The sequence below is a fragment of the Crocodylus siamensis genome, chromosome 10 (genome assembly GCF_052110815.1).
Source record: "Crocodylus siamensis isolate JL-2025a chromosome 10, ASM5211081v1, whole genome shotgun sequence".
Taxonomy (NCBI): Eukaryota; Metazoa; Chordata; order Crocodylia; family Crocodylidae; genus Crocodylus; species Crocodylus siamensis.
Window position 1 is genome coordinate 68,104,546 of NC_143404.1, and position 25,223 is coordinate 68,129,768.

Here is a 25,223-nt window from a genome sequence, read left to right on the forward strand (position 1 = left end):
AAGCAGGCCAGCTAGTTTGAAACTCTCTCGGCTTTGTCTGCTTTCCACGGCAGCCAGGCTTTGAGGGCAAGGCAGCTGATGGCCCACCGGACAGCCGCCCCGCTTGCCAGGGGTAGATGTGCCTTCCCTCACTCCAAAAGCTGTGCCATCAACTTTTCCCCCACGAGGTGGCACTGGCAGACTACGAGAGTTAAAGAGTTCATCCAGGTCCTGCTCCAAAGTCCCATTTTTCCATGCCAAGCACATCCTCATTTGATTTTAGCCTGGGGTCTGCCTGCACTGTCTGCCCCACTCTGCTGCCCCAGGGATGCTCAGGACTCTCAGGAGGGCTCTGAGCTCCTGTGAAGTCCCCCCAGCTCCCATCTCTGCGGCTGTCAGGATGGGGAAGGGATTGCTATATTATCTCCCCCTCAGCAGCCCTGGGATTCATCCCAGCCACGCTGGGATCAGCTCCAACGCGGTGGCACAGGGTGACCCTGCCCCATGGCTGGGACCTTTGCCTACACAGCCCCTCTGTTGCTTTCCAAGCTATTTTTCATGGGATGGCATAATGATGCATCTCACCGAGCCATGCAGACACAGTCTCCACCCCGGTCCCTTGTTTTTTTTAAAGTAACACAGATGCTGATTCCCAGGGGCATGTGTGTGGCTCCTGGCTCCCAGGAGGCAACTTCTTCTGGAGCAGGACCAGGGTCTGCTCAGAGCTAGGTCCCGTGGGCAGTGAAACAGCCTCAGTAGGATCTACCTGTCACATCTGGGATCCGGGGCCACTTCTCTGGATGCTTCAGCATCTTGGCAGTGCTGAGGCTTCTCCAGAGCACCCTGCACAGAGGCAGATGTTGAATGGAGAGAAATGCAATTTGGAAGAGCACACACCAACTGCGGAGATTTCGTCAGCCTGATGAAGGGTTTTTAAATCTGAAAGCTTGCTACAAACTTTTTTTCCAACTATTTCAGTTGGTCTAATGAAAGATATCACATTCACCCGAAGAACCTTGTCTGCCTATTTCTCACCCAAGGAAGAGAGACCACCGCTGTCGATTGCCTGCTGGGGTCTCACCTGGGAAGCCTAGTAAAGGCCTGAACGTGGCCCAGCTCCTGCTCAGCCCCACTGTCCTTTCACAGGGAGCTCAAAGCTAGCTTCGGGCAGGGTCCTGTCTGCAATAAGGGCTGCCTACAAACAGGGGGTTTAGTTAGATGGGGGAGGGAACCCCATTTGCGACATGTTGAAGCAAAACCAGCTCAGGCCTGACGCACTGGAAACACAACCGAAGAACAGTTCATCTGTGTGCAAATGCGTCCCCGCCGGGCTGTCTGCTGGGCAAGAGCTGCAGCTCTGACTTACAGGCTTGACCTTTCCCAGGCCCCAGAGCCTGCTCCAAGAGAAACCATCTGGACTGTCTCTCTTCCCTGGCCTCGCCTCCCTGCCTGCCTTTGGGCATGCACCCAGCCCTCGGTTCCTGCGCCACTCCTCTCCCTTCCCGTCAGTGCCCCTGCCCCAAGCACAGCCCAGCATTTAGTGTCCTGAAAAGCTTCTGCTGCTGTTGGTCTTGCAGGCCTCATGGAAGAGCAACCCACCTAGGTTGCCCATGATGCCTGATGGGGCTCAGAAGTGCCATGACACAGCATCACCTGTATTCAGCATCACCATCTGTGTATTCAGAGAGTGATAATACTTGGCACTGAACAGCAAGCTGCAAAGCGGTTTCCAGGCCCAGTGAACTAGTCCTTACAGACCCTCCTGTGATAGAGAAGAGTCTTTATTCCCATTTTGCAGGTGGGGAAGCCAGAGGACGGCAGTTCAGCGAGTTGCCTACGGTCACAGAAGGAGACACTGTCACAGCTGGGTGTCCAATGCTGGGATCTTCGGCTCCTGGCCCACGGACTACATTGTCAGCTCTCTGTTACAGTTCTTCGTTGCTGGAAGCCGGGCTGCTGCTGTCCATTTCCTTTGTCATTCCTGGTGCACCAGCTGGAGCCTGGGCCACTTTGACTTTCTTTCTCGCTCTCACTGACTTCTTATACTCTGTTAATGAGATGATGACCACAGGAGTTAACTGCACAGCTATGGATATTTGAGACGGCAATTAGAGCCACATTAGAGGTCAGCAAGTCCCCAGCCCAAAATATCATGGCTAAGAGAGCACAAGGCTTAGCAAAGCCAAGACGAATGGCAGCCACACTCAATTTTGTTTTAAATATCCGTGAATGCAGGCAGGGGTAGATTAATAAGGCTGAAATGCCCTTCATGGGGTCACCATCCTGGAGGCAGCAGCAAGAGCCCATGAGAAATAAAAGGAGAGGCTGTCTCCGAAACGGAAGGGTAACTAACTGCTTGTTTCAGGCAGCCTCAAGCCAACCTCCGCTCCTGCACACTCAAGTTATGGATGTGCAAACAGGTACCATGTGGGTTTCTGGCACATCCCAAGCCCTCATGTGCCTTGCCAAAGAGATCTGCAACTGCCTGGCATGCAAAAACCAGGCACATGACTTTTGCGGGCTCACTTTTTCGGGCATGCAAAAGTGGATGCAAATTGGAGAGCACAAGGCCAGAGACTTAAACTCTCAGTGCAAACTTGTGTTTAATTGTTGGCTTAGCCCCATGGGGCACAGACCACAGGGGCTTGTGCGCCCTTGCATGCATATTCCAAGCATATTCTGGTCGCACAGACAGCGTGACTGCATGCAGAGGGATATTTGCATGTGGGAAAGTTTAGCAGGAAGTGGGATCTTTGCAAGAGAACATGGGCAAGTGCATGCATACACATGTGTTATTTATTCATATAAATAGATCTCGTCTTTCAGTTAACCTGGCTCTGGTGGATGCTAACGTAACCTTTATAATAGTGAGGAGAAAGTGAGGAGTCAGTTTTTCACCTGCTGGGGGCATCTGTGTGTGTACAAAGTGTGCAGAGTCCCTGTGGACTCATGCCCAGGGCAGGTAAGTACAGGCATAAAGGCCTGGTTCTGTGCAGCTGTGTGTGCAGTGGGATGCTTGGCACTTCTACAGGGAAGATGGTGTTTGCATCCCCTACCTGTGCAATCCCAAATCCTGACACCAGGACTGGCCTGACTGACAGGCAGCAGTGCCTGCGGTGGCAATAATGCCCAGACAGACGAACATAAGGGCTCTTGTCCCTTCCTACAGTTTTGTGCATCTCTGCCCATGTTCTGCAGGTGACCACACATTCGTGCAATGAAAAGCAAGAAGACTGGGCCCTTCTCATGCCCCCACCAACTCTGCATCACCATTGCCACTTCTGCCCTTGGCGTGACAGCTTCCTCAGCAGTGCCCTGCTATTTGTTTTCAAGAGGAGCTCCTTTTACTGTTTGATCAAGATTTCATTTTCAGCTCTGTCAGGTCTCCGGGGAAGGTAAGGGGTGGTTGGTACTTGTTCAACAAGCCCTCTTTTATGTTCTGGTGACAGCCCTCCATCCATTTTTCCATCGGTCAACACTACCCTTTATTTTTGGACTGCACAAAGGCAGCCACCCTCAGGATTCGTAGGAGGGGGTAGTATTTAAGGCTTGATAGGCAGCTGCTTTGTACCTAGCCTTATCAACAACAATTTGCTGCTTATTCACCTATAGGAAATACCAGTACAACACATTCCATTGTTAGGAAGTTGAAACCTCTCCGGCCATGCTTAAAAATCAACAGAGTTTGCATGGAGGCTTTCTCCACATGTCAATAACTCATTGTTGAGTATTTGGGCCAGTCTGTCAGCCAGTGTTTCTTGGAGTTGGCTAACCAAACAGGAAAGACTGACACCTATTAGCTTAGGTGTTAAGAAGTGCTCACTCAGCCGCTCCTGTCCCTAGGTGCCTTGGCTAACCATTAGCAGGGGGCTCCCCTGCCTGGAGATACACAAGTTACCAATGTACAGTGTAAAGTGTCTTATCATTGGGAACCAGAAAAACTCAACTGTGTCACCTTGGGCAAACGTTTGCTCAGCATGAAATTCACTGAGTGGAAGCAAATGTGCCCAGGCTGGGGAAATGAACAGGTTGAATTCAAAATTTCGTTTAGGATACCAGATCATGAGATCTGGCACCTACAGCTATTCCAGGGACTCAGAGCCCATCCAAGTCAATGGGAAAACCAAGCAATAGGATGGAGACTATTATAATGCCACTACATCAACGGTATGCCATCATTTGGCAGTCCTGGCCATGGATACTGCAGAATTTGGGGGGTTCGGAGAGCAATGACAACAATATGGGGGTTGGGAAAGAGATGGCGAAGGTTGCACTGTTACCCTCGGATGACCAGGTGGTAGCAGGATAGAAGTAGACAAAATGCTGAATGGCAGCCAGGGCCAGGGGCTGGGTGGCAGGTGGCTGTGGTTGAACAAGCCTCCCCTGACTGTGGGCAGTGCCCCGAAGAGGGCAGGAAGAGTTTCCCTAATACAGGCCTGCAGGGAGAATCAATGGAGCCAAAGGGTGGCAAGTTTATGACTGATGCCACTTTCTGTGGCAAAGAGAAATACCCAGCTGGGTCCCTCAGGGCAGCCCTCTGCTTTCCTACCTTTGGCTTGGGGATCCTGCCCTCTTTGCCTTTTCTTCTGCAAAACCTGAGCTTTGTCCTTTGTGCAGAACTGCTCTTCTTCAGCCGGAGCTTCCTGGCGGGGGTCATGCTCCGACGCAGCCACCACCTACACACAAAATGACAGCGGGTCGGTCATTGGGCTCCCCAGCTTCCCGGGGCTTCTAGGGGTCTGTCAGTGGCAGGCAGGTGTGTGACCTCCCCTATGCAGCAGCACGTGGGTTTTCAATTGTTCGTGAATGCGATGTATGTGATAACCCCATGCCTTTGCCCTTCTCAAGTGCTTGTAGAGCGGAGGGCCAGGATTACCAGAGGTGACTAGCAGTTGTGGGCGCCCACCTAGCGAGGCCCGAAAAGGGACTGATTGTTAGAAAATGCTGGGTTGCTCCCCTGAAAATGAGGATGCTCGAATGTTTCGTGGGCTGGGAACTGACCCAGGAAACACTACTCCCTTCTGCAAAATCTTGGCCTAGTTGACTAACCTAATCACCCTAATAGGACCCCAAGTGTGAGGTCTGAGCCCACGCAATGGCATTCACATACTGGTTGTCACTGGTGATGGGCCTGCCCTGCCACGGACACCCATGACTCTCATACAGGGTATCCCCAGCGGGATCTACTGTGATGTTCCAGGGAGAGCAGAGCATCTTCCCATTATCCCTGTTCTCCTGCTACCACCCCGAGATAAAGACAAGGATTTCCCTTCTGGTTTGAGAAAAACTTGCTCCCTCCAACGTAAAGCTCCATCAGCTAGTACCGGGCTGGAAGTCAGGAGGGAGGGAGGGAAGATTTAGTGACTGGGTCTCCAAGGCAGAAATGCTTGCTACCTCCCTGTGTGACCCTGGCCAGGTATATGGCCACTCTGTAACCCAGAGGAGTTCCCAAAGTCCATATAGCCTGGGGAAATAGGAGGGAGACGGTGCTTGTATTGTCTTATTATTCCACTTTCTGTTGGACATAACATGTCCCTGCCTGACAGAATCACTCTGGGAACTTCAAAAAGCAAAAACCCCAACCTGCAAACATAACCTAAGACAGGGTGTTTTTGGGCATGGGCTCGGGAAAGGACCAAACCTCGCTATCTGTCGTGTCCGGCTCATCTGACTCCTGCTTCACAGACTCCGCTTCATTGTCCTCTAAGGAAACAAGAAAGGAAGGTCACAGGATCATCCTGGGGAGTAGCAATCCACCTCCCCTCCCTTGCAGACATTAGATACCCCCATTGTCAGGGTCCCCGGCCCTCAGCAGACCTGTGCAATCTCATGGCACTTAAAATAAAAAAGACAAGAAGGGCTGAGACAGTCCAGAGGCGCGGGCCCAAGCTCTTCAGTGTGCCCAGGTTGTCCAGTGGAGATACACAAGTTGAAATCCCTCTTCACTGGCCTGCTGAACTGGAGTTACGGCTGCCTTGTATTGCTAGGACTAACTAGAGTGCCCTGGTGGGTCTGGACTGGGTTGGACATGAGTTAAGAGAAAGTCTGAGCCAGCAAGATGTATGAGTTACCGTCACAAGGTGGAGATACCTCACTGGACTTGGAGTTGAATTTTTCTGGGGTAGGGGTGTGCAAGGCCTATCTCTGTGTGTATGCGTGTGCATGCATGCATGGATGTGTATGTGTGTGCATACACACACGTGGGCAGGGTGGCAGTGCTGATTCCCAGAAGGAAAAAGAAATGACCACAACACCAAGGGGCAGCATCAGACGAGCCTGCCATACCAAAGTGCACCCCCTCCTTTAACCGCCGTGGCTCAAGGAACATTGCACTCCCTCTCTTTTCCTAATCCAGCAAGGCTTTTGCCGGCACAAGGATTGCAGGATAAGGACAGAAATGAGCCCGAGTGGAAGTTCTGAAAAGCTGCCCAAGATTTCATGCCCCGGAGTCACAGCAGTGAATTTTGTTCACAACAAAAATGATGTCCCCGCACAGCAAAAGGTTTTCACAGCGTACAGAACGGGGCACAGACCTGCAGGCACGTGACCACGCTCACCCCGGCTCCTGCAGCACATCCTCCCGTGCTGTCCTCATCTGGGCCAGTTTCTCTTTTTTAAAACAAGAATCTCTCCCCCGCACACATGGCTTACTCGTTTCAGACCCCTTTGGGAGCCCTCGCACTCTTACACTATCACTCCAGTGGGGTGAGGATCCCTAGCACAGTGCAAAGGTATTTATTCTGTGGGCCCTTTTCTGGGCTTGGTGTCAGCCTTAAATTGAAAACTAAAGTGAGCTCTGCACTGTCCCCCACCCAGGCAGTAATCAGTTTAAATTCTTCAGCCCTGATTATACCTTCTCAACATATAAAATTGACACAGTGCCCCCTCCCTTCCCCCGCAGCTTTTCCCCCGCCCCCCCCATGCAAAAATCCAATTCTTTGCACTGGAAAAATGCTCCTAAACCCCTGACACGCCCAGAGCCAATTAATCCAGGGTAGCTCAACTTTCCAGCTGAGCCTGTATGTCTGGTCTGGAGACGTGCTGCACTTCCGTGTATTCATGGAGTAAGGTACTGACACTCTCCTACAAACAGAGGGAAACCAGGGGTCAACATCCGGTTGCAATGCCAGTGCAGAAGGACATGCCTATGGCTGGAGGAAGGGTATAGGTGACCTAAATGGAGGGGAAAAAACTTTCTGGGCTGGTGGAAGCAAGAATAGTGGAAAGAAGCTGACGTGAAACCGGTGTATGAGGAGCTGGCAGTCCCCTGCTGCTCAAGCCACCCTAAGCCAGTGGGAATGTGCAGCGGCAGATGCTAGGAGCCCAAGGTGTACGGCAGGGCTCCATCGTGCTGGGATCTGTCACATCTCCCCCAGCCTCTTCACAGCCCCATTGCCACCCACCGGCATCACATCTCGAGGCCAAGACCATGCTGCTGCCTCCCCTGGAAGCTTGTGCCTTTGCTCCTCTGTGAGCTACAGGTTTTTTACTCTGGGAACCACAATAGTCTCTTGGTGACAGCCTTGCTACATGTGGCTGGATAAGCCCTCCTCTGCAGGCTCGGTTCGGGGTACCAGCTTGAGGAAGCTGCCAGGAGCTTGGGCTTTCCTCCGTGCCCACTCCAGTGGGTATCTTGGGCAGCCGTTCTCCCTCTTTGCTCCGTGACGAGTTTGTCTGCAGGAGAAAGGCTCCACATCCCACCCCACAGTGCTTGTTCCTTAACTGAGGGGCAGCTTCGCATCTTCATTGCTGGGCTAGTCTTTACGCTCCATGCTGCTGGAGCAAGGCCCTTGGGGAAACCACCTGCTCCAGTCCTCTGCACAGGGGAATCCTGCAACAGCCATGAGCCACAGCCGGGCTCCTGAGCCATCTCCCCTTCTGCTCCTCGGTACGGGGCAGAGCCAGGGCACTGGTATATTGCATAAATCACCTGCTAGGCTTTTGTGGCAACTGGCACAAAGTGCAGCTGCCCCGAGGCTGCTTTTCCTTGTGTGGGGGCTCAGTGCCTTTGAAAATCAGACCACTTTTGTCTAGACAGCTGAATAGGGGTGTAGGGGGCCCAAGTGGAGGCCCCGGCTTGGAAAAGCATAGACATGGGGAGAGATTTCCAAAAAAAGGGAGGTAAGTGCCTAACTCCTACTAGCTGCCAAGGGGCACTTGGTGCTTTTGAATTCAACCCCTTGGTATTTAAGCATTGCTTGTTTGCTTGGGAAGCCCAGTCCATTGAGCAGCCGGTGCTGGGGAGACCTGCTCACAAGGCTCAAGGCACCTTCTGGTCTGGCCTTCTCAGACGTTTCATTTGCACAGAGCTTTTTACCTGGCTGCGCGCCTGGTTCTTGCTTCTGTGCCATAGGAGATGTTCTTATCCCGGCCTCTGGATCCAGCTCTGGCTCATGTGATGCTGGCTTGCTAGTGGGATGTCCGCATGAGGAAGGGACCTGCAACACAGGCAATCGTAATGTTAATCACGGGAAGAAGAAACCCCCAACATGAGAGTTAAAAGCACCTCTCTCCACCCGAGCCTCAGGCTAAGGGTTCTGCATATCTGCGGCAACAGAGCCTCACGTCCTTCAGGCAGACTCTGTCCATGCACCTTGATTTAAAGCTGGCAAGAGACCTCCGGGAGGTTACACTGTAACCCGGGTGGTACTCCCCTCTCCAGCTGAAGGGATCAAAGTGCTGAGGGAGGTGTAGGGACTCTCCTCCCCCTGTAGAGCAGAGCAAGACCACCAATGGGGACTTAACCATATACCTTTTAATACTGGGAACATAACAGGCATAAATCAGAGGGTACAGTGGACACTACAATGCCCCAAGGGGTCAGGATTCAACAGAGGTTAGACACTTACACTCATTGGCAAAGAACAGGGTTAACAAAATATAAAACGCAAACAGCAGAACAAACAATACGGGTTGGCGAAATATAAAAAGGCACGAAATGCAAGGCCTTGGTACCTGGAGGGGGAGAAAGGGGGGAATACAAGGGCCCCTTTCTGCTGCAAGAAGATCTGCTTCTTGTCACTCACTCACCCCAGCTGGGACTTGAACCCAGATCTCCCACGTGGTAGGAGGAACACTGCCACGCAGCCACCACTGGTGGCACTGCTCCAGCCTGCGAGGGGCCTTGACCTTCCTGGAGCCCCGGCCTCATGTCGAGCTGCCTGGCCTCTGACGAGGAGCTGGAAGCAGAGCTGGGAACCTCTCAGGTTGCTGCTCAGATCCTTGCTGGAGCGGGGAGCCTCTCCTGCCGGCCACACGCCGCGCTGCGGAGGGTCCCACTGCTGCCTCCAGGTCCTGCTCTTCCAGGGCACTGCTCCCACCCCACTGGCTCAGCTCTTGCCAGCTCTGTGAAGCTCCTTCCCTGCTGCCCCTCGCTGGTCTCTCCCCTGAGTCAGCCCATGCTGCCCCTTTTATCCCCCTCCAGGTGACCCAAGGGGCCAGTTGGGACACAGGGGGGTGAGTCTCTGGGGCCTGATTGGTACGGAAAGGGAACCCCAAGTCCTCCATTCATCTTTTACCCCTTTAAGACCCCTGGGCCAAATCATTACCAGATTGGTGAGGAAAGGGGACCCCAAATCCTCCAATCATCTTTTGCCCCTTCAAAACCCCTGGGCCAGGTCACTGCCAGCCAGCCTGTCACGCAGGGTTTCCACGATCCAGCTCCCGGGTTCTGCTGAAGCTGAGAAAAACAACGTCGCCCTGCTGTGACACGCGAGTCTATCCGCGGGTGACCCCAGGCCACTGCAGACCCGTCAGATCCATGCTCAGGACAATACTAAAGCTCCCTGTATTATGGACCAACACGCACCAGCAGCCTGTACTCACCAGTGCTCAACCAGTACTCACCAGTCTAGCTGCCACATCCTTCTCCTCCTCCTCCTCTTTGGCCCTGGTCTGCTCAGACTCATGTGTTGCAGGGGGTGGGGTGGCGGGCAGGCGCTGGCCGGAGGCAAGGTGGGATTTCTCAGCTCTCGGCAGCACGCCCGCCTGAGGATCGGGGCCTCGGCTGCGAGCTTCACCCTGCTTGGGGGACTGGTGCCAGCGGGTGGGTCTCAGGGTTTCCCTCCTTCTTCCATAATCGGACAGGTCCAGAGGTGTGTCCACGGCGCAGTCTCTTGCTGCCTCTGTCTTCTCCCTTTGCTCCAGGTGGTCCCTGTTTAACCAAGGGTGTTTCTCTTCTCTCCCTTCCAAGGGATCCTTCAGTAAGGACCCGTCCTCCCTGCTTCCCGTGGCCGGGCCCTGGCGCGGGGAAGGCGGCCACATGTCCGCCGGGGGGGCAACACCTGCACGGCGATGGTGGGTCAGGAAGCACTGCAGCTTCTCCCGGGGTTTGAGGAGCTGGAGCCGGCCCTCTAAGTGCTGATCCCTCATATACACCACAGCCCCAGGCAGCTCGAAAATGGCCGCAGGATCCTCCCACTCGTCCTGCGCCCGTGTCCTGCCTTCCGCCTCCCTGGCCCGAAACAGGGGGCTCGGGCAGCTGTTGCTTCTGTTGGCGGCAGGGCACTTGCCCCCGAGCCCAAGCTGGTGCAGGGACAGGTGCTGGTTCAGGAGGCAGAGCTGCTCTTTCCGCGCGGTCAGCTTCAGTGCTTCATAGGAAGAAGCTGCCTGGTGGGAATCCGGCTTGTTTGCTCTCAAGTAACTGAGCGAGACAAAAAGAATAAAATAAAATAAAGGTGCAAGTTCCCAAGCGAGTCACCCTCACTGCCTGCTTCACGCCTGGCTCTTGCTGCTGACGGGCCAGCATCTCTGCTGAGGTTACACTTGCCCAGTTCTTTTGAAGATAATGGATCTCTGCCAGGTTACTCCAGCAATGAGTTTGGCCTGGCATACCGAAGAAAAACCTGCACGTCCACTTGTGTGTGTATCTGGACACCCACCCCACGGGTCCAACATAGTGTCATTATGTCTGTGCAAAACCTGCTGGTGCGTGGGAAAACCAGGTGGTCTGGGGCATGTTGCCCCTAGCCTAGAGCTGCTGGTGCAAAAACGAGCGTGTGTCCACCAACTCGCAGCTGGGCACAAACAACTCTACAGTAAAACAGACTTGATATTAGTCACCCTCTTGTCCAACATACCTAGGGCTCCTCTGGGGACCTCCTGAGCTAAAAGTGTAAGCTGCTATAGCTTGAGTTAGAGACCAAGCTTCAGACCTGGAGCTGTGATGGACCCACATGTCACATGGGTTGGAAACAGGAGATTTGTGGCATTGGGTGGTGACAGGAACAGGAAAACTCAGAGGGGGAAAGCCATGCAGATGAAAGGGTAGTTCCAGGCTGCCAAAACCCAGCTGTACTGAATGGGTGATAGCGTCTTCTTGCCTTCTTCCTTAAGCACACGTGAGCTCAGAGTACCCTGCTTGGGGAAACTGAGTCCCGGCCTATCACTCTGACTTACCACTGGGCAGCCTCCACATACATGTGCTCGGTTCGTAACTGAGGATGCTCTGGGTGAGAAGAAGCAACATGGCATGCAGCTAACTGAGAGGCAAACAAAAGAAAACCACCAGCCGTGCACCAGCTTGCTACAAAGCCCTCAAAGTCAACGGGAATCTTCCAGTCGATTTTGCTGGGAGCTGGATCAGGCCCCAGGAGAGTGGGATATTGGAGAGATGTCGACACTGAGATAACACTACTCACACCTCCAGGCTGGGGCTGTGCTCGCGCTCTGGTGAGAGCAGGGGCTTCCTTGCTGGTGGTGACGTTGCTGTCTCGGCAGAGGTTTTCCCGAGGGGGCAAGGCCGGGATCCAGGTCTCACCAAGGCGATGGTCCCATGCAGCTGGTTTGCTATCCTCTGGGCAGGCTAAAAGCACAAGAGAAAAATGTGCTTGAAATTTAGCTTCATCTAAAGATCTGCTGCTGACTGCGGACCAGGCAGAGAAAGATGACAAAAGAAGAAGCTCTGCAGCAGTGAATACATTTTCTCTTCTATCAATTTACATTAATAATTCAAACATGTTGTGAAATTCCCAATGAACAGTGGAATGACGCTGCAGCACAGTGCCAGGATCTGCCTTTTCTTTCCCCGGGAAGGCTGCTCTCCACTTCTGGTTTGCCCAGCAGATTCTGCTTTCCAGCTGCACTGACTTACACACCAAGAAGTCAGGCGATCTGTCTAAGGTGAGCTATGACTCAGTGTCTTACCCAGGATATGATCCTTCAAAGCCCCGGTCCTTCATCCCAACTCCCTTGTTTACTGCCTTATAGCAGACAGCGCACTAGTGCACCTCCATGCGCAGGCCAATGCAGCAGCATCTTTCTGTGCCCTCACACGCCTCTACTTGACATTTTCCCTTCCTGCTTTGCGATGTCACCACCAGCCTCTATTATCTATCATCATTAATTGCTCTCCCAGCTGGCCTGCAGCTTTGCCTCGTCTTCCGTGGCGTTCAGGTAACTGGCTCCAGGGCCAGAATTAAAGCATCGGCGTGTGTGGATGGCAATATATGCGGGTGTGTTTGAGCTCCCATCGGGAGATACAGTGCTCTGCTTCCCAAACTCTCCAGCCCCCGTGCTCAGTGCTCCAGATCACTCAGGATGCCTCTCCTGAAACACACTCTTTCAAGGCATGGGTAGTTAGGAATGACATCCAAGGTCAAAAGCCAGGCACTTGGAGCCCAGCCTCTCTGAAAGGCAACACCAGTGTCGTTTCTGGACCTAAGAAAGTTCCCTAATCATGTATCAGAGAGGGGAGGCAGTCTGATTAGGAGCAGAGTGAATGCCGTTGCAAGACAGCGACCGCCTGCTGCTAGACACGCTAGGAGACATTTCTAGAATATAAGCATGAAAGCAAAGCTGAGGTTTTCACTTTAATAGCTGGAGACACGAGAGCTGCAGCCGAGTTCTTGCTGGATGCTCATGCCCAGTGTTAAGGCACGTGTCAAACATTGGGGTTGGGCCTGGGACTGGCTGGTTTCTTTTCTTAGTGATCTACCGGGCAAGTTATAAGGGCCTATATAGCATTCAGCTCGCTGCCTATCTGGAGTCAACTCTCCATGGTAAGGATGCCCAGACTTGGTGAGAAAAGCCTGGTGATGCTGGACAACCTCTGGTAGCTTACGGTTTCTGGAACAGAGGCTTCTTGGATAGTGGCACTTGGGGAAATCCTGCCTCCCGGGGAACTCCTCCATTTTGCAGACTTCTCTGAAAAGAAGGACAGGGCCTGTCACCAACAAAGCTGGCCAGAATTTTGTAGAGACTCCCTTGCATTTCTCCCCATGCCCTTGCACGCAGTGTACCTAAAAAGCCTGGCCAACCAGGTTGCTAAAACAGGCATCAATCAATACACCGCAGCTGGAAAGAGCCAGCCTGGTACCGTGTGCTTTCCAACGAGGATTTCTAAATGACCTGCAGCCACATTTTCTGTTAGGCTCGAGCCAGGTCCTGAAAGCCTCGCCCATGCCGACAGTGCATGCGGTCCCGTGTGCGCTGGTTTATGGTGTATTTGTGCACAGAGGGGTTGCCTGTGTGCCAATGGGGTATGCACCGTAGGTACAGGCAGCCCATACCTTCTTCCACGTCCTGGCTGGGCAGTTCATGGTGGGTCTCTTCTGCTTCTCTGCTAGCTGCCTTGTCTGTGCTGGGGTTTCGGCTCCCGGAGGAGAGCAGAGCCAAGGGAGAGTCAGGGGTTGAGCTGCTTTCTCTGGAGAGGGAGCGCTGACGCTTGGCCCTGTCGCTGCTGCAGTGAAAAGCATGCAAAGGCAGAGAAATGAGATGGACAGCACTAGACTGGATGCCAGCCTTAGCACACCACAAAAACCCCTTCCATTCCAGCTCATTGCACCTGAAAGGCAAGTTGATTCAGGTGTGAACCAACACAGCACCTCACGGCAAAACCCAGACAGAGCGGCTGACTTTCCCCCTCCTTTTTTGTGGGAGAGGTCTCGCCTACACGCCAACGTTATGGAAGTGGGAGACCCCTCCCAGCTTGCCCCTGCGGCCGTATGGCCGAGGGCAAGCAAAACTCGGGGGCATCCAAAGCCCAAGCTCCCGGGCTTGGCCCTGCATGTAGGATGCCCACCAATGGATCTGGAAGCACCTGAAGCCCCAGGCGGGGCGGAGGATGTTTGTCGGCAGTAATGACTCACGGATTTGGAATTGATTTGGCTGGTTTGACTTGGAACATGAAAAGTTAAAAAAAACACCATTAAAAAAATGTTTGCGGGAGAGTTTCATGGGAAGCCATGACACCGGCGTGCCTTCAGTGCAACCCAAAAGACAGACCCAAGTTTTCCCAGATGGTCTGTGGCCATCCTGGGGGCTCTGGCTAGGGATTGGGATTTGCTTTCAAACCCCAAAGCAGGGCTGGGGTTGGGGCTGGCAGCCTTGCTGTACGGCTTTGCACAGCTCTAGCTCAGTAAATCGGGCCAGGAGACGGTCTAGAAACCTTTTGGGTGGCAAGAAAGAAGCCGGACATAATAGGGAAAAGTGCTGTTTAAACCGAGAGAACCATCTGAGTGCCAAAGGAAACACATTTCTGCGCTAATCCCTTTCTAATAATTTTTTTTGGACTTTAAACCCCCAAGGAAAAAAAACGGCTTGTACGTGTTGGCTAATTGGACGTGTTACCTGAGCTTCCCCGCGGTGTTGTGCTGGGTTATTACTTGCTGTGGGTTGCATGCTCTCCCCTCCTAATCCAGCCTGGATTCTCTTCCTGGCAGTTTTTTCCTCAGGAGAAATGTGATCTCTTTCCTGCAGCTCTGTTTTACTGACTCAGAGCCCTGCCGCTCCCTGTACAGATGTCCTGGCGAACTGCATGCCCCAAGGGTTTTGCCAAGAGGTGCCGGACCTTAATAGGTATCTCCGGAGATTTATGCGTCATGGGAATGGATTGGAAGCTGGTGATATCCAAGACCATGCCCTGGCTTCTTCTATTTCCCTTCAGCAAGGCCAGGGTTTTGGTCTACTACTCTAGCAGCTGCGTGCAAGGTGCGTGCTGGGCACGTACTGAGTGCCCTAGGGTCCCCAAGTCTCATCAGAGACCAGGGACCCAAAATACACTTGTGATCCGAGGAGGGGATTGCCCCGCTATGCCCTAGCAGTGCAGTGAGGGGTCTCCCATCCCACTTCCCTCCACCATCAGGGACCAAGCATCAACCGCACTTGGCCCCAGTGAGGCACAGAATGAACAGCTTGCATGCTGGGGAGGACAGAAGTGAAGGCGGGGTGGAAACGGGGGTCCAGATCCTCCCAGGGACCTCATGACCCCCTGAAATGAATGGGAGGAGGAGGATCTGGGAACAAAAAACACGGTGCAGAAGGACTCGGCCAGCCTGAGGAGGCCGTCTCTACTGTCTGGGCCAGAAGCATCACCTGCTCACCCATCCCTCGTCTTAGGGGAACCGCCTTGCCAGCCCTACATACTTAATTCAACCCAAGCTTACTCCAGACTTCGCAACCGCTTCAGCTCTTCCTTCAGAGTTTTATTTTCCTCCTTCAGCCTGTTCATCTCGTTAGCTGCAGAGAGAGGCAAGGAGCACCGTATGTTAGGGGACCGGCCGAGACTTAGCAGGCTGAGTGGCTGGGTGATGAGAGCTGTCCTGCAGATGCGTGCCCTTGATGGGCAGGATAATGAGACGTGCTTAAAAAAAGCCTCCGACTGAGTCTAAGCAAAGGTGACAGCACTACAGCACCCAAGCCCAGGTCTGCCAGGGCCAGAGGGCAGCTGGAGAAACCTCCCACGACACTGCCCCTCCCAACCCCCTTCTCTTGCAGATGGTAAGAGGGCGATGGCAGTGGGAAGGCCAAGCAGCAAGTGCTTCAGGTCTCCCAAAGGCTGTTCAGGGCCCTCCGAGGGAGCTCTAGCACTGACCACCTCGAGGAAAAGCAGGAATTTATATGCCCAGAGACCTCATGTCTACAGCTACCTCCTCTTAAGCAACACTGCTGTCACCTCCCTCCACCTCCCCTGCCCGTGCATGGGCAAATGTCATCCAAACGACGACGGCCTAACTGGACCTCCAGAAGGTAGCATGCCCTCAGGGACTGGCCTCACAGCATCAGTCAAGTGCATCGGGGTCTCTCCTGTCCCTCCTGCCAGCTTCACCTTCGGGGGCGATTCTCCCTGGGACAGGGAGGAAGCCAGGAGCGGTTATCCAGAAAAGCAGTCTTTGGCACGAGGCCTTCAAGACAATGCACCTGCGTGCTCCCCAGGGACGGAAAGAGCCCCTCTCCAAAGAAGCTTGGCCTTTCCTTGCTTCACTTAAAGCAAGATGGATCTTTAGGGTGAGAGATGCTACTTTCTGACTGCTCCCAGCAAAGTGGCAGCGCAGGGCAGAGGAGACAGGTGCAGCACAGAGGAGATATACTGCCGCTGTCTGGCTTCTTCGGCGTGGAAGTGATACTTGGGACGGGGGAGCCAGGGACAGCAAAGACATAACGAGGAAAGAAACAAGCAGCTGCTGGCACTTTGCTGTCCCTCCCTCCGAAGCAATGCAAAACAAACCAGCATGGCCTCTTCCACCTTCCCCCCGCAGGGCTATGTGGCTAGAGAGGGAAAAGCACCCTGGGCTTGTGCAGCGCTGGGAGTCGTGCCAAGAGCTCAGGCGAGATTAATCATACGTGTTGCTTGGTTCTCATTTACCCGTGCTGAGCTGTTGCTCTAAACTTCCTGTCTTTTGCAGAGCGTTGCTTCAGCCCTGCCAAACGCATTCTTTCAGCAATTGTCGATTTTTTTTTAGGCCCGGATGGCTCGAGGTACAAGCCCCGAGATGCTCACCCTGGACCAGCCTGTGCCAGGACTGCGCAGGTAATGGCTGGTGGACACGTTTGCATGTGCAAAGTGCCAGCACACCAAAGCTGAAGGGGCATCCAACCTCTGTACGTACTGAGAATGAAGATGTGCTGGAGGCTCTGGAAATGGGAGGTCTCGTACTCATTCTGCTTCTTTTTGGCCAGCTCCTGGGTGACCATGCATCTGTCGCAGAGACCTGCTCGCAACCTGAACAGAGAACCCAGGGCTAAGAAGCTTGGTTGGCAGAAAGCTCCCACGGCAGGGAGACCCCTCTCCTCTTACAGCATCAAAACCACATAAGGAGCTACCATTCATCCTCCCTTACCCCATGCCTCTGCTTTATGAGCCTTTGCACCCAGGTGGAGGGTGCATGATCCTTCCCTGCTGCACACAGAGGAAGATGACCCCAGTGAAGAGAGTTTAATATACTCTGTGGCCAGACCCTGCTCCTGGCTGCAACACTGCAAGGCGCTGTGTTGCATCTGGCTAAGCTGCCTCGTAAACCAGAGGGAATACAGCCAGGTTGGCACGGTGCTGCGCACGCATCCATAAACTCTGCTGAACTTCAGGGCAGCGGGGAGCGGGGCTGTCTACACTACTCCCAGATGGGGACAGCTCCTGAACTGGGCGCTGCGTTAGTGTGACGTCTGCTGGGGCAGGAACATCCTGGTTCAGGCTGCTAGAAATTTTAGTAGCTCGAGGCTCCGGCGGCTTTGCATTGCAACTCCAGTTATTAAGAAAAGAGGCTTTTGTATTACAGCCCACTCACTGCAGAGCTGCTGGAAAGCAAGCTCCAGGTAGGTGTGGCTGCTAGACAGTTCAGAAACAACTCTTACCTGTTTTCTAAAACTTTAATGTTTTCTTTAAGGCCCTTCTGTTGCTCCCGTAATTGGTGGTTTTTAGCAAACAGCTCTTCGATTCTCTGGGCATCTCTAAGTCAGGAGACAACACAGGACAAAGCAAGGAAGTTACTGGATTTGTCTCCTAAGCCCTGTTGCTTTCTTCTCAATTTGGGAGGAGGAAGGATGTATAGGCCACCTGGGTCATGCAGTTCATGCTATTCTTATCACTAAAACGCTCTTGCTTGTGGGGGGAAGTCAGTATGCTGGAGGGCAGGGCATGCACAGGTATTACAGGCTGGCTCCAGGGAGTAAGTTGGAGATACTGTCACTGGAGACTATCTCCAGGTACCATCTCCCTGCCACGTACAACAGACAGGAACCCCACCTTCAAGGAATGCTATGGTGACAAAGCCAGGCACTCAGTCATTAGGCAATGCAAAAAGCAAAACTGTCTGTGCAACCTTAATTTGGCCGCTCTCTGTATATTCATAACTGATACAGTCCTTGATTACATGCCAGTGGACTCAGTGCTCTGGAGGAGCCTGGTGGACACTGGGGATAGGAGAGCGCTCAGGCTTCTCGCGCCTCTGGCAGACAAGGTGAGCACCTGCAAGGGAAGCCTTGGGCCACGGTGGGGAGAAGGTACCTGGGCAGGAGGCAGCAGGAGCATGCTCTGTGCAGACAGACTCCTCCAGGACTTACCTGCTGAACTGGAACCGACTTCTGAGCGGAGAGTTTGCACAGGTTTGTGACCAGGGCCAATTTTGCCTCATTTTCACAGGAACAAAAGGCAAGGGCCATGAACCAGAGCAAAGCGACACATCCCCCCTCACTCACTCTGGCCTGATCTGCTTTTGCTGATAGTTCCCACCAGTAAATTCAACCTGAGCAGACCTTTTGGCCCAGAAAATTTCAGCTCCAAGGGCTTCAGTTTGGTAATACGATGAGTGACTAAACATGGTTTTAAAATGGGAAGTGCCAGACACCCTTTGCTGCTAGGTGTCACAACTGGTGCTGCCTATAATATTTTGCACCACTAGTTCCTCCTCCCAGGGCCTCATGTTTCAATGCAAAAGAAATCTGGGATTCACTCCCATCTAGCTGAAAACGCTGCTCCCACCTTGCTTGAGGAGAGGGGCAGGAGGCTGTGATGCCCTGGCACCAGCCTGGCACCTCCTGGCTGTGATGCCCTGGCACCTAGCCTGAAGGCTAGGATCCCCAGGTCGGAAACTCCTGCTTCCTGTGAGGCACCTCCCAAGCAAATAAAACAACCGTGTGGGAAATGCACATCCACCTGGGGAGGCCTGGAGGGAATCCTGCCAAGCTATGTATTGCAAGCAGAGCAAAGCAGGAGATTTCGGTCTGTCGTGTGACGGAAAACTAAATGCAGGGGGGAATCATTTTGCCCAGTGCAAGATAACGGGGCTATTTGTGTTTTAAGACTTAAAAACACAAGTTCTTTTTACTCAGCCTTAAACTGAAGCAGTAAATAACACAGCTAGCTGTGCAAAAAGCAATGGAGACTCCGGCATAGTGACTGCAATGTTCTCCACCTCCACCCCACGGCACTGGGGACACAGGCTGCATGAACCTGTGAGGAGGGAAGCCCCTGGCTGGTTGAGTTACAAACAGGGGCTTTTCGTGCCTTTGCAAAGCTGCGATCAGTACATCTGCTGAGCGGGCTGCCAGGTTAATCTGAATTGCCTGGAGAAAGTGAGTGATTCAAGACCTGCCCGCTGTCAGGGCACTGTCGATTGCTTTGTGGACCAGAGTGAAGCGAAGATGGCGAGTTTGCTGCTGGGCTTGTCTTTCTAGTACGCTTTGTGTTGATTTAATGGATGCTGAGAGGACCCAGAGCCCGGGAAAGGTGCCTTTTAACATTCCTATGGAGAAATATATAACACAGCCCCCCCCGCTCAGCACAGAGACGGGAACAGAAACCGCCTTACTCACCGACACTTCTGGGTTGTCAGCTCTGCTAGCTTTGTTTGCAGGCCTGGAATAATTAATGGAGGTTCAGGAGATAAGTATTTATTGCTAATGATGGGATATTTCAGAAACAGAACATTTTCTTCTAACTTCTGGGAAAGCACGGTAACTTAAAGGGACACGGTCGGTTTAAAACTCTCCTTACTAGAAAGTGAGTTTCCTTGCCTGTGCTGTGAGTTTAGTGAATGAGCTGAGTATACCTTGAATCATTTTTTTAAAAACCTGCTTTTTCCTGTTTCCTTTTTCCTGTTGAACATATTTGAATTTCTTTCCTCTTGGACAATGAGAGCACACTACTCCAGTTCACTTTTTGCAAGATCTGTTTCGCATTACAGCTGGTTATGCAAACCCTAGATTTGGGGTTGGAGTTACCCCAAAACATCACATGGGCTAGGATTACTCAGGGCAAGACTGTACTTATAACCTAAAACGGTGGCTAATGCAACAGTTTATCAGAAAAGCATAGGCTGGAAATGACTCTAATATGAGAGCAATTGTTTTGTTGGGTTTTTTCCCTTCTTGATGATCTGAGTTTGAACACACGTACTAGTCATTCTCTAGAGGGGGAAAAACATCACCCCCCATCATTCTGCTCAAGTTCTACTTTCTCATTGACTATTTAGTATCCAAAAGTATTACCCACTCACCTAACAGGCAAATGGCTTCCTATTTATATTATCCTGCAAAGGCTTTCATTACTCCCTAGCTGTGTTAGCCCAGACCAGTTGGACGGCTCAGGGGCTGACAGCTGCACACGGGAGACTGGGGACGAACCCAGGGCAGGCAGCAGGAGAGTGAGGGCAGTAGCATCCTCGGTGCTTTAGTTGAGTGGGAGCATTCGGGGCAGGTTTGCCCTGCACCGCTCTGGAGCATCCTTTATGGGAATGACACTGTATCATACCCTGTGGAAGGACGGGTGGGAATAGGAAAACAGACACCCGTATCCCTTAGTGGTGCAGAGTTACTGATTTCTACAGCATGCTCTGTGCCAAAAATTCAGGATGAAGGCATACGGTCCGATGGGTTCGATCAGGAGCACATGCCATCCAGGCTCTGTTTGGCAAGCCCGGCCATGTTATAGGGCGAATACATTGGCACTGACCCCTCTGTGCGGTCAGGCTGACATCCCAGCATGTCTGGAAAGCTAAAGCTCCTAAAACAGCAAGTTGCCCCCAGACCTCCAGCCTCGGGGCTGCGATCTAACCCTCCTTCCTTGCCCCCCAATTAGTGATACTTGAGAAGGAAATGACTGTTGAGCTGGGAGCTCCTTTCCCATGCCCGAGGCTCAGCAGACTTGTCCCTCTCTAGGTTATTTGGAGCTAGACAGGAGAGTCTGACTTTGTTTGCGCACTTACTTCTTAGAAAGAAATTGTTTTGCCCCTTTCAACAAATGCTCTTGAGTGTCTCCTTACCGAGGACCTCTTTCTCATGGATTTCCTTGAGCTTGTTCAGGAACTCTGCAAAGCTGTCTGTGCTCATGTTCAAGGGTATATGAGAAGCCCGGGTTTGGGTGCGAATCTTCTGCTTTCAGGTCCGGACTGTGCCTTTTTTATCTTTTATGTCTGAGCCTGAGATAAAAGCACACAATGAAAAGCCCCATGTAAGTTGTGCGATTAAAAGGTTAAAAAAAATAATTGCACAAGCTGATACGCAGACAGCCAAATCTTTCCTAAAGCGTTACAAATAGGGCACATGTTCCAGAGGTCAGACCTCAAAGCCTGGCTTTTCTTTTCTATTTTGCACTTACAAGTTGTGGGTGGAAATGATGACAGGTGCAATTTGGCAACTGTAGTCCTCACTTGCAGGTGCCAGCTGTACTTGAAGATACAAACCAGGGCTGTGAACTAATATAGATCATGCCTGCAATGAACTATTTCTGTAAAATTGGATCTGGAATTATATTTCTGTGCAAAATGAGGGCTTGGAAAGGGAGACCTATTTTGGGCTAGGCTAAGACCCAGGGACTGGCAGGGAGGCTGAATTTACATTGCCCTTTTAATGACTGAGACCAGAAAAGGCAGGGCATCTCCCAGTAGGCCAAGCGAATGGGCCTCACATGCCTTTCTGGGAAGTGCAGTTAGTGAGCCCGGGGCATCATTGCTGCCAGAAGAATCAGAGTGAAAAAAAAAGATTGAAAAGCCTTTAACCTCCCTGTTTTCCACAGAAGGAGTCTGAAACACCTTTGCCGTGAAGCAGACTAATTACACAAAGTCAACCCTGGTTTTCTGTGCCTTTTTCCATCGGAGAATTGCAAAACAGCCCCCTGAGGTCAGTGAATTCAGCCTCAAAAATGCCCCAGAGAGACATTTCACAGAAAGACTAAATGAATGGCCAACATGGCCCAGGAAGCTGCATGGCGAAGAGACTGCATCCCCTTTCATCCTAACCCATTTCTAAGACCATGAAAGAAAAGCTGTTTCAGACAGAGCCTTGCTGCTCCGCTCCACTAGCATATCGAGGTATTTGTACCTGGGCGGCTCAGGGGTCAGGACACTTGCAGCATCAGGGTTCATCTCTCTGCTCCATCTGTCACTTGGCCTTTCTGTTAACTTGTCTCACCTTGCAGGCATGTGGAGACGTGGGTTGTGGCGGCGGTGCCAGCTAAGCATCCTCAACACACGACAGGCCTAGCTTTAACAAGTGCATTTCTTCTCCTCTGTTCAATGACCCACACAAGCAAGGGAGGCAGGGGAAAATGACCCCCTTTCCAAGGGCAAGTACAACCTGGGAGACACTGGGTGTGTCTACACGTGCATTAATGTGCTGTAGTTAATGCACATTAAGTTTAGGACCTGTAATAACAAGTACTAACTCAGTGTGCAGTAACTGGTGCTCCCGCACTATAGTGCCGGCGCACAGGTTTTTAGTGACGCTAATGCGCGGTAGACTAATTGTACTGTCCATCAGCACATTAGCACGGCTTGCTGTGACACGCTAATGCACAGGAGAATAAATCTACTGAGCATTTAGCATCTTGTGTAGATGGGCCCACTGAGTCCTAGCCAATAGACAAAGCGACCCACCAACCAAACTTAATTTCAGTGCTCACAACCTCAGGAGTTACCGGCTGTAAACACTAGAGCAAATCTGCAAGTTAACCCGTGAACCTGTAGCCACTAAAGATAAATATTGGCCAAAGTCCTTTCCTTTTTTTCAGCAGGTCAGTTCCTTGGTTGCCTCAGTTTTGCTGGACAGAACCAGGGCCGATTGACGGTTTCTTGTAAAACCAAGGGAGATTCCTCTTTACAGCAAGGGGCAGTGGCCCGTGGTTTAGGGCATCGGCTTCCAGCCCGGGTCCCCTGTCACTCGGAAACAACCGCCGAGTTCTCAGGTACTCGTGGATGTATTTTAGTTTAGTGATAAACTCAGTGATCATCTCAGTAGATTTCCAAAACTGAGAAAAGGGGCGTCAGGAAAGAGATGCAGACGTAAGCTTTCTCCAGGATCAGTACATGGCTCGGGATAAATAAGTCTTTTTCCACTGAAAAGCTAGATTTTGGTCTCATCTACAGTCAGTCCCATTCAGAATATGGTGAATTTGTTAACAGGAACGCAGGCCTGAACAGATCGCAGGTTATTGAAATACATACGCATACACATGCTTGTATGCAGAGTGCATGGGTTCATCTGTATTTTTGAAAAGACCAGCATTGACATTGTTTGTGAGGGCACTTCCCAGAAAGCTGTCCTGCAGCATCATGCACTGAGGTTTAGCACTGGTTTTCTGTTTCACTCCTGTTGCAGGTTTGTGCGTGTGTTTGTCTGCGTTCATAAAACAGATGCACTCTATCAGCTACGCAGGCACAGCTGGAGCCAGAAGTTGAGAAGGGCCTCATTTTTAATAGACTTGGCATTTGCCTGTGAGTATAAACGGTACGTGCAGTTGGGGTATAGTGACCATGGATGCATAGGCAAAATGGACGCGGAGCTGCCTGTGGCGACAAGATGCATAACAAAAGATCATAGCAATTGTACCCACAGATGAGACATTCAGCTGTATGCCCAGGCTTTTTGAACGCCAGCCTCCTTGCTTTATCAGCAGCTAGCCCAAAAAATGGAGGAGGGATCACCGTGCCTTGAGAAATCTTAAAAAAAAAAAAATCATTTTCGTTTGTTGCTACTTCCCACGGCAGTAAAAAGCCCCTCCTCTAAGGACAGGGATCTCGGTGCACCTGTGTGTCCCACACCCAAACCGCGTGGGACGCTGGCATAGCTTGCCGGTGCAGCGGCTCGTATCATTAACAGACTTCTTTGGAATTAGCAACCGTGAAATGGAGTCAGGAACAGATCCATCGTGCGGTCGCTCAACCTCCGTAACTGTATTCGGTAGTGAGCTGGTGTCAGTCGCACGTGCATCCCTTCCTGAAAGCCACTGTTGAGTGAGGTTCGGTACGTGGGAGTTGCATCCTTCGACGCATCCTTCGATGCAGCGTTTGTTTTGAAGTGCCGGACTACGTCAGCCCCTGCGGAGACGCCGCACGGTCTAGGAAAGAGAGCGTGGGGCTGGCTCCTAAATCCGGCTGGGATGCACCGGGTGGCTTTGGGCGAGGCACTAAGCTTCCTAGGTACTAGTCAGCTGTACGCTCCCGCTGCTAACTCTGCAGGGCCCGGCTGCAATCCGGGACGATGGCTGCTACGTGTAAACGCGGCTCGCACCGCGTCCAGCCTGCTTTCTGCTGGGACTGGCCAGGTTGGCCTGAGTGCCGGGCTCACGTTCAGACTCAAGAGCTTGTTCTCTCAAGACGAAGCCCTTACGGTCCCTCCAAGCTTGCTCGGAAAATACAGACCTCTCTGCAAAGCGCAGGAGCTCTGTTTTCTTTCCCCGTGGCCACACGCTGACCGTGGTGTCAGTCCGCATTGGGCTCTGAGCTTCCCTTGATGGCCGGTACCTCAGCGGCCCCGGGTTTCCTCAGACCGCTGGCTCCACGACCGAGGAGGATTTATTGAGGGAGATTTATTGATGAAGACCAGACTCCAGAGTACCGCGGGAGGAGGCTCGCTCCTCCAAACAGTGATTTCTTTTACAGAGCGAGCCCTTTCTGAGGAGCTGTCAAGGTAATATATGCCCACTCACCCCCGCGATGCCGCGCCGACACCGTGCGGAGTGGGAGCCTTCAGGAGCGCCATCGAAGCGGGACTGGCCGTATTTCAAAGTGACAAGTGCACTTTCCAAACAGAGCCTCGGCGTTGGGGGGGAGCTCGTTATTTTGAGGACAGAACCGAAGGGGGAGGCAAGCTCGCCACGGCACATCCAGCCTGTCTCCGTAAATCCAGCAGGGTCTGAAAAACCTGCTCTTCCAGAGCCTCTCCAGGGAGCATCTGCCTTAGGCAGGACAGCCTTGGCTGCATGCAGCGGAGCTGCGAGACAGCAAGGGCATCGTTTAGGCAAGAACGGGAAGGGCCCGTAGCGCCTGGCTCCCTGGGTGAGTTTTCCAGCCAGCCTTTCCCAACAGTTCAACCAGCTCCGTCAGCTGCTGTCGTCCCTGCTGCTCCCCGCACCCCGGGATCTGGCTTATTCTCTCTGTGGCGAGAAAAAGGCACGCGGAGTAGCCCCTGTGGGGATAGCCCTGGTGGGAAGACTCGTATGACCAAGGGTACGAGATGCTGGGGAAAGCCGGATGCTAAGGGTTGTCTTAGCCTCCGCCACCGCGTGTCTCATACATGTGCACATTATATGTAGG

At 52.4% G+C, this 25,223-nt stretch overlaps 1 protein-coding gene across 3 annotated transcripts in view; it reads right to left on the reverse strand.

Annotated features, from left to right (window-relative positions):
- Positions 1 to 252: 252 nt before the first annotated feature.
- The window catches only part of RBBP8NL (RBBP8 N-terminal like), a 36,878-nt gene continuing 11,907 nt past the window's right edge, over positions 253 to 25,223 (reverse strand). For all 3 annotated transcript variants that reach the window (XM_090020603.1, XM_090020602.1, XM_090020604.1), the window contains 13 exons: positions 20,955 to 21,110; positions 19,507 to 19,549; positions 17,548 to 17,643; positions 16,806 to 16,918; positions 15,363 to 15,435; positions 13,488 to 13,657; positions 13,040 to 13,122; positions 11,619 to 11,782; positions 9,826 to 10,621; positions 8,297 to 8,417; positions 5,621 to 5,682; positions 4,529 to 4,655; positions 253 to 2,026 (listed from right to left, as the gene is read on the reverse strand). In XM_090020603.1, the coding sequence (XP_089876729.1) occupies positions 1,905 to 2,026; positions 4,529 to 4,655; positions 5,621 to 5,682; positions 8,297 to 8,417; positions 9,826 to 10,621; positions 11,619 to 11,782; positions 13,040 to 13,122; positions 13,488 to 13,657; positions 15,363 to 15,435; positions 16,806 to 16,918; positions 17,548 to 17,643; positions 19,507 to 19,549; positions 20,955 to 21,021 (2,037 nt within the window). In that variant the 5' untranslated portion in view covers positions 21,022 to 21,110 and the 3' untranslated portion in view covers positions 253 to 1,904. The remainder of the gene's footprint in view (positions 2,027 to 4,528; positions 4,656 to 5,620; positions 5,683 to 8,296; positions 8,418 to 9,825; positions 10,622 to 11,618; positions 11,783 to 13,039; positions 13,123 to 13,487; positions 13,658 to 15,362; positions 15,436 to 16,805; positions 16,919 to 17,547; positions 17,644 to 19,506; positions 19,550 to 20,954; positions 21,111 to 25,223) is intronic.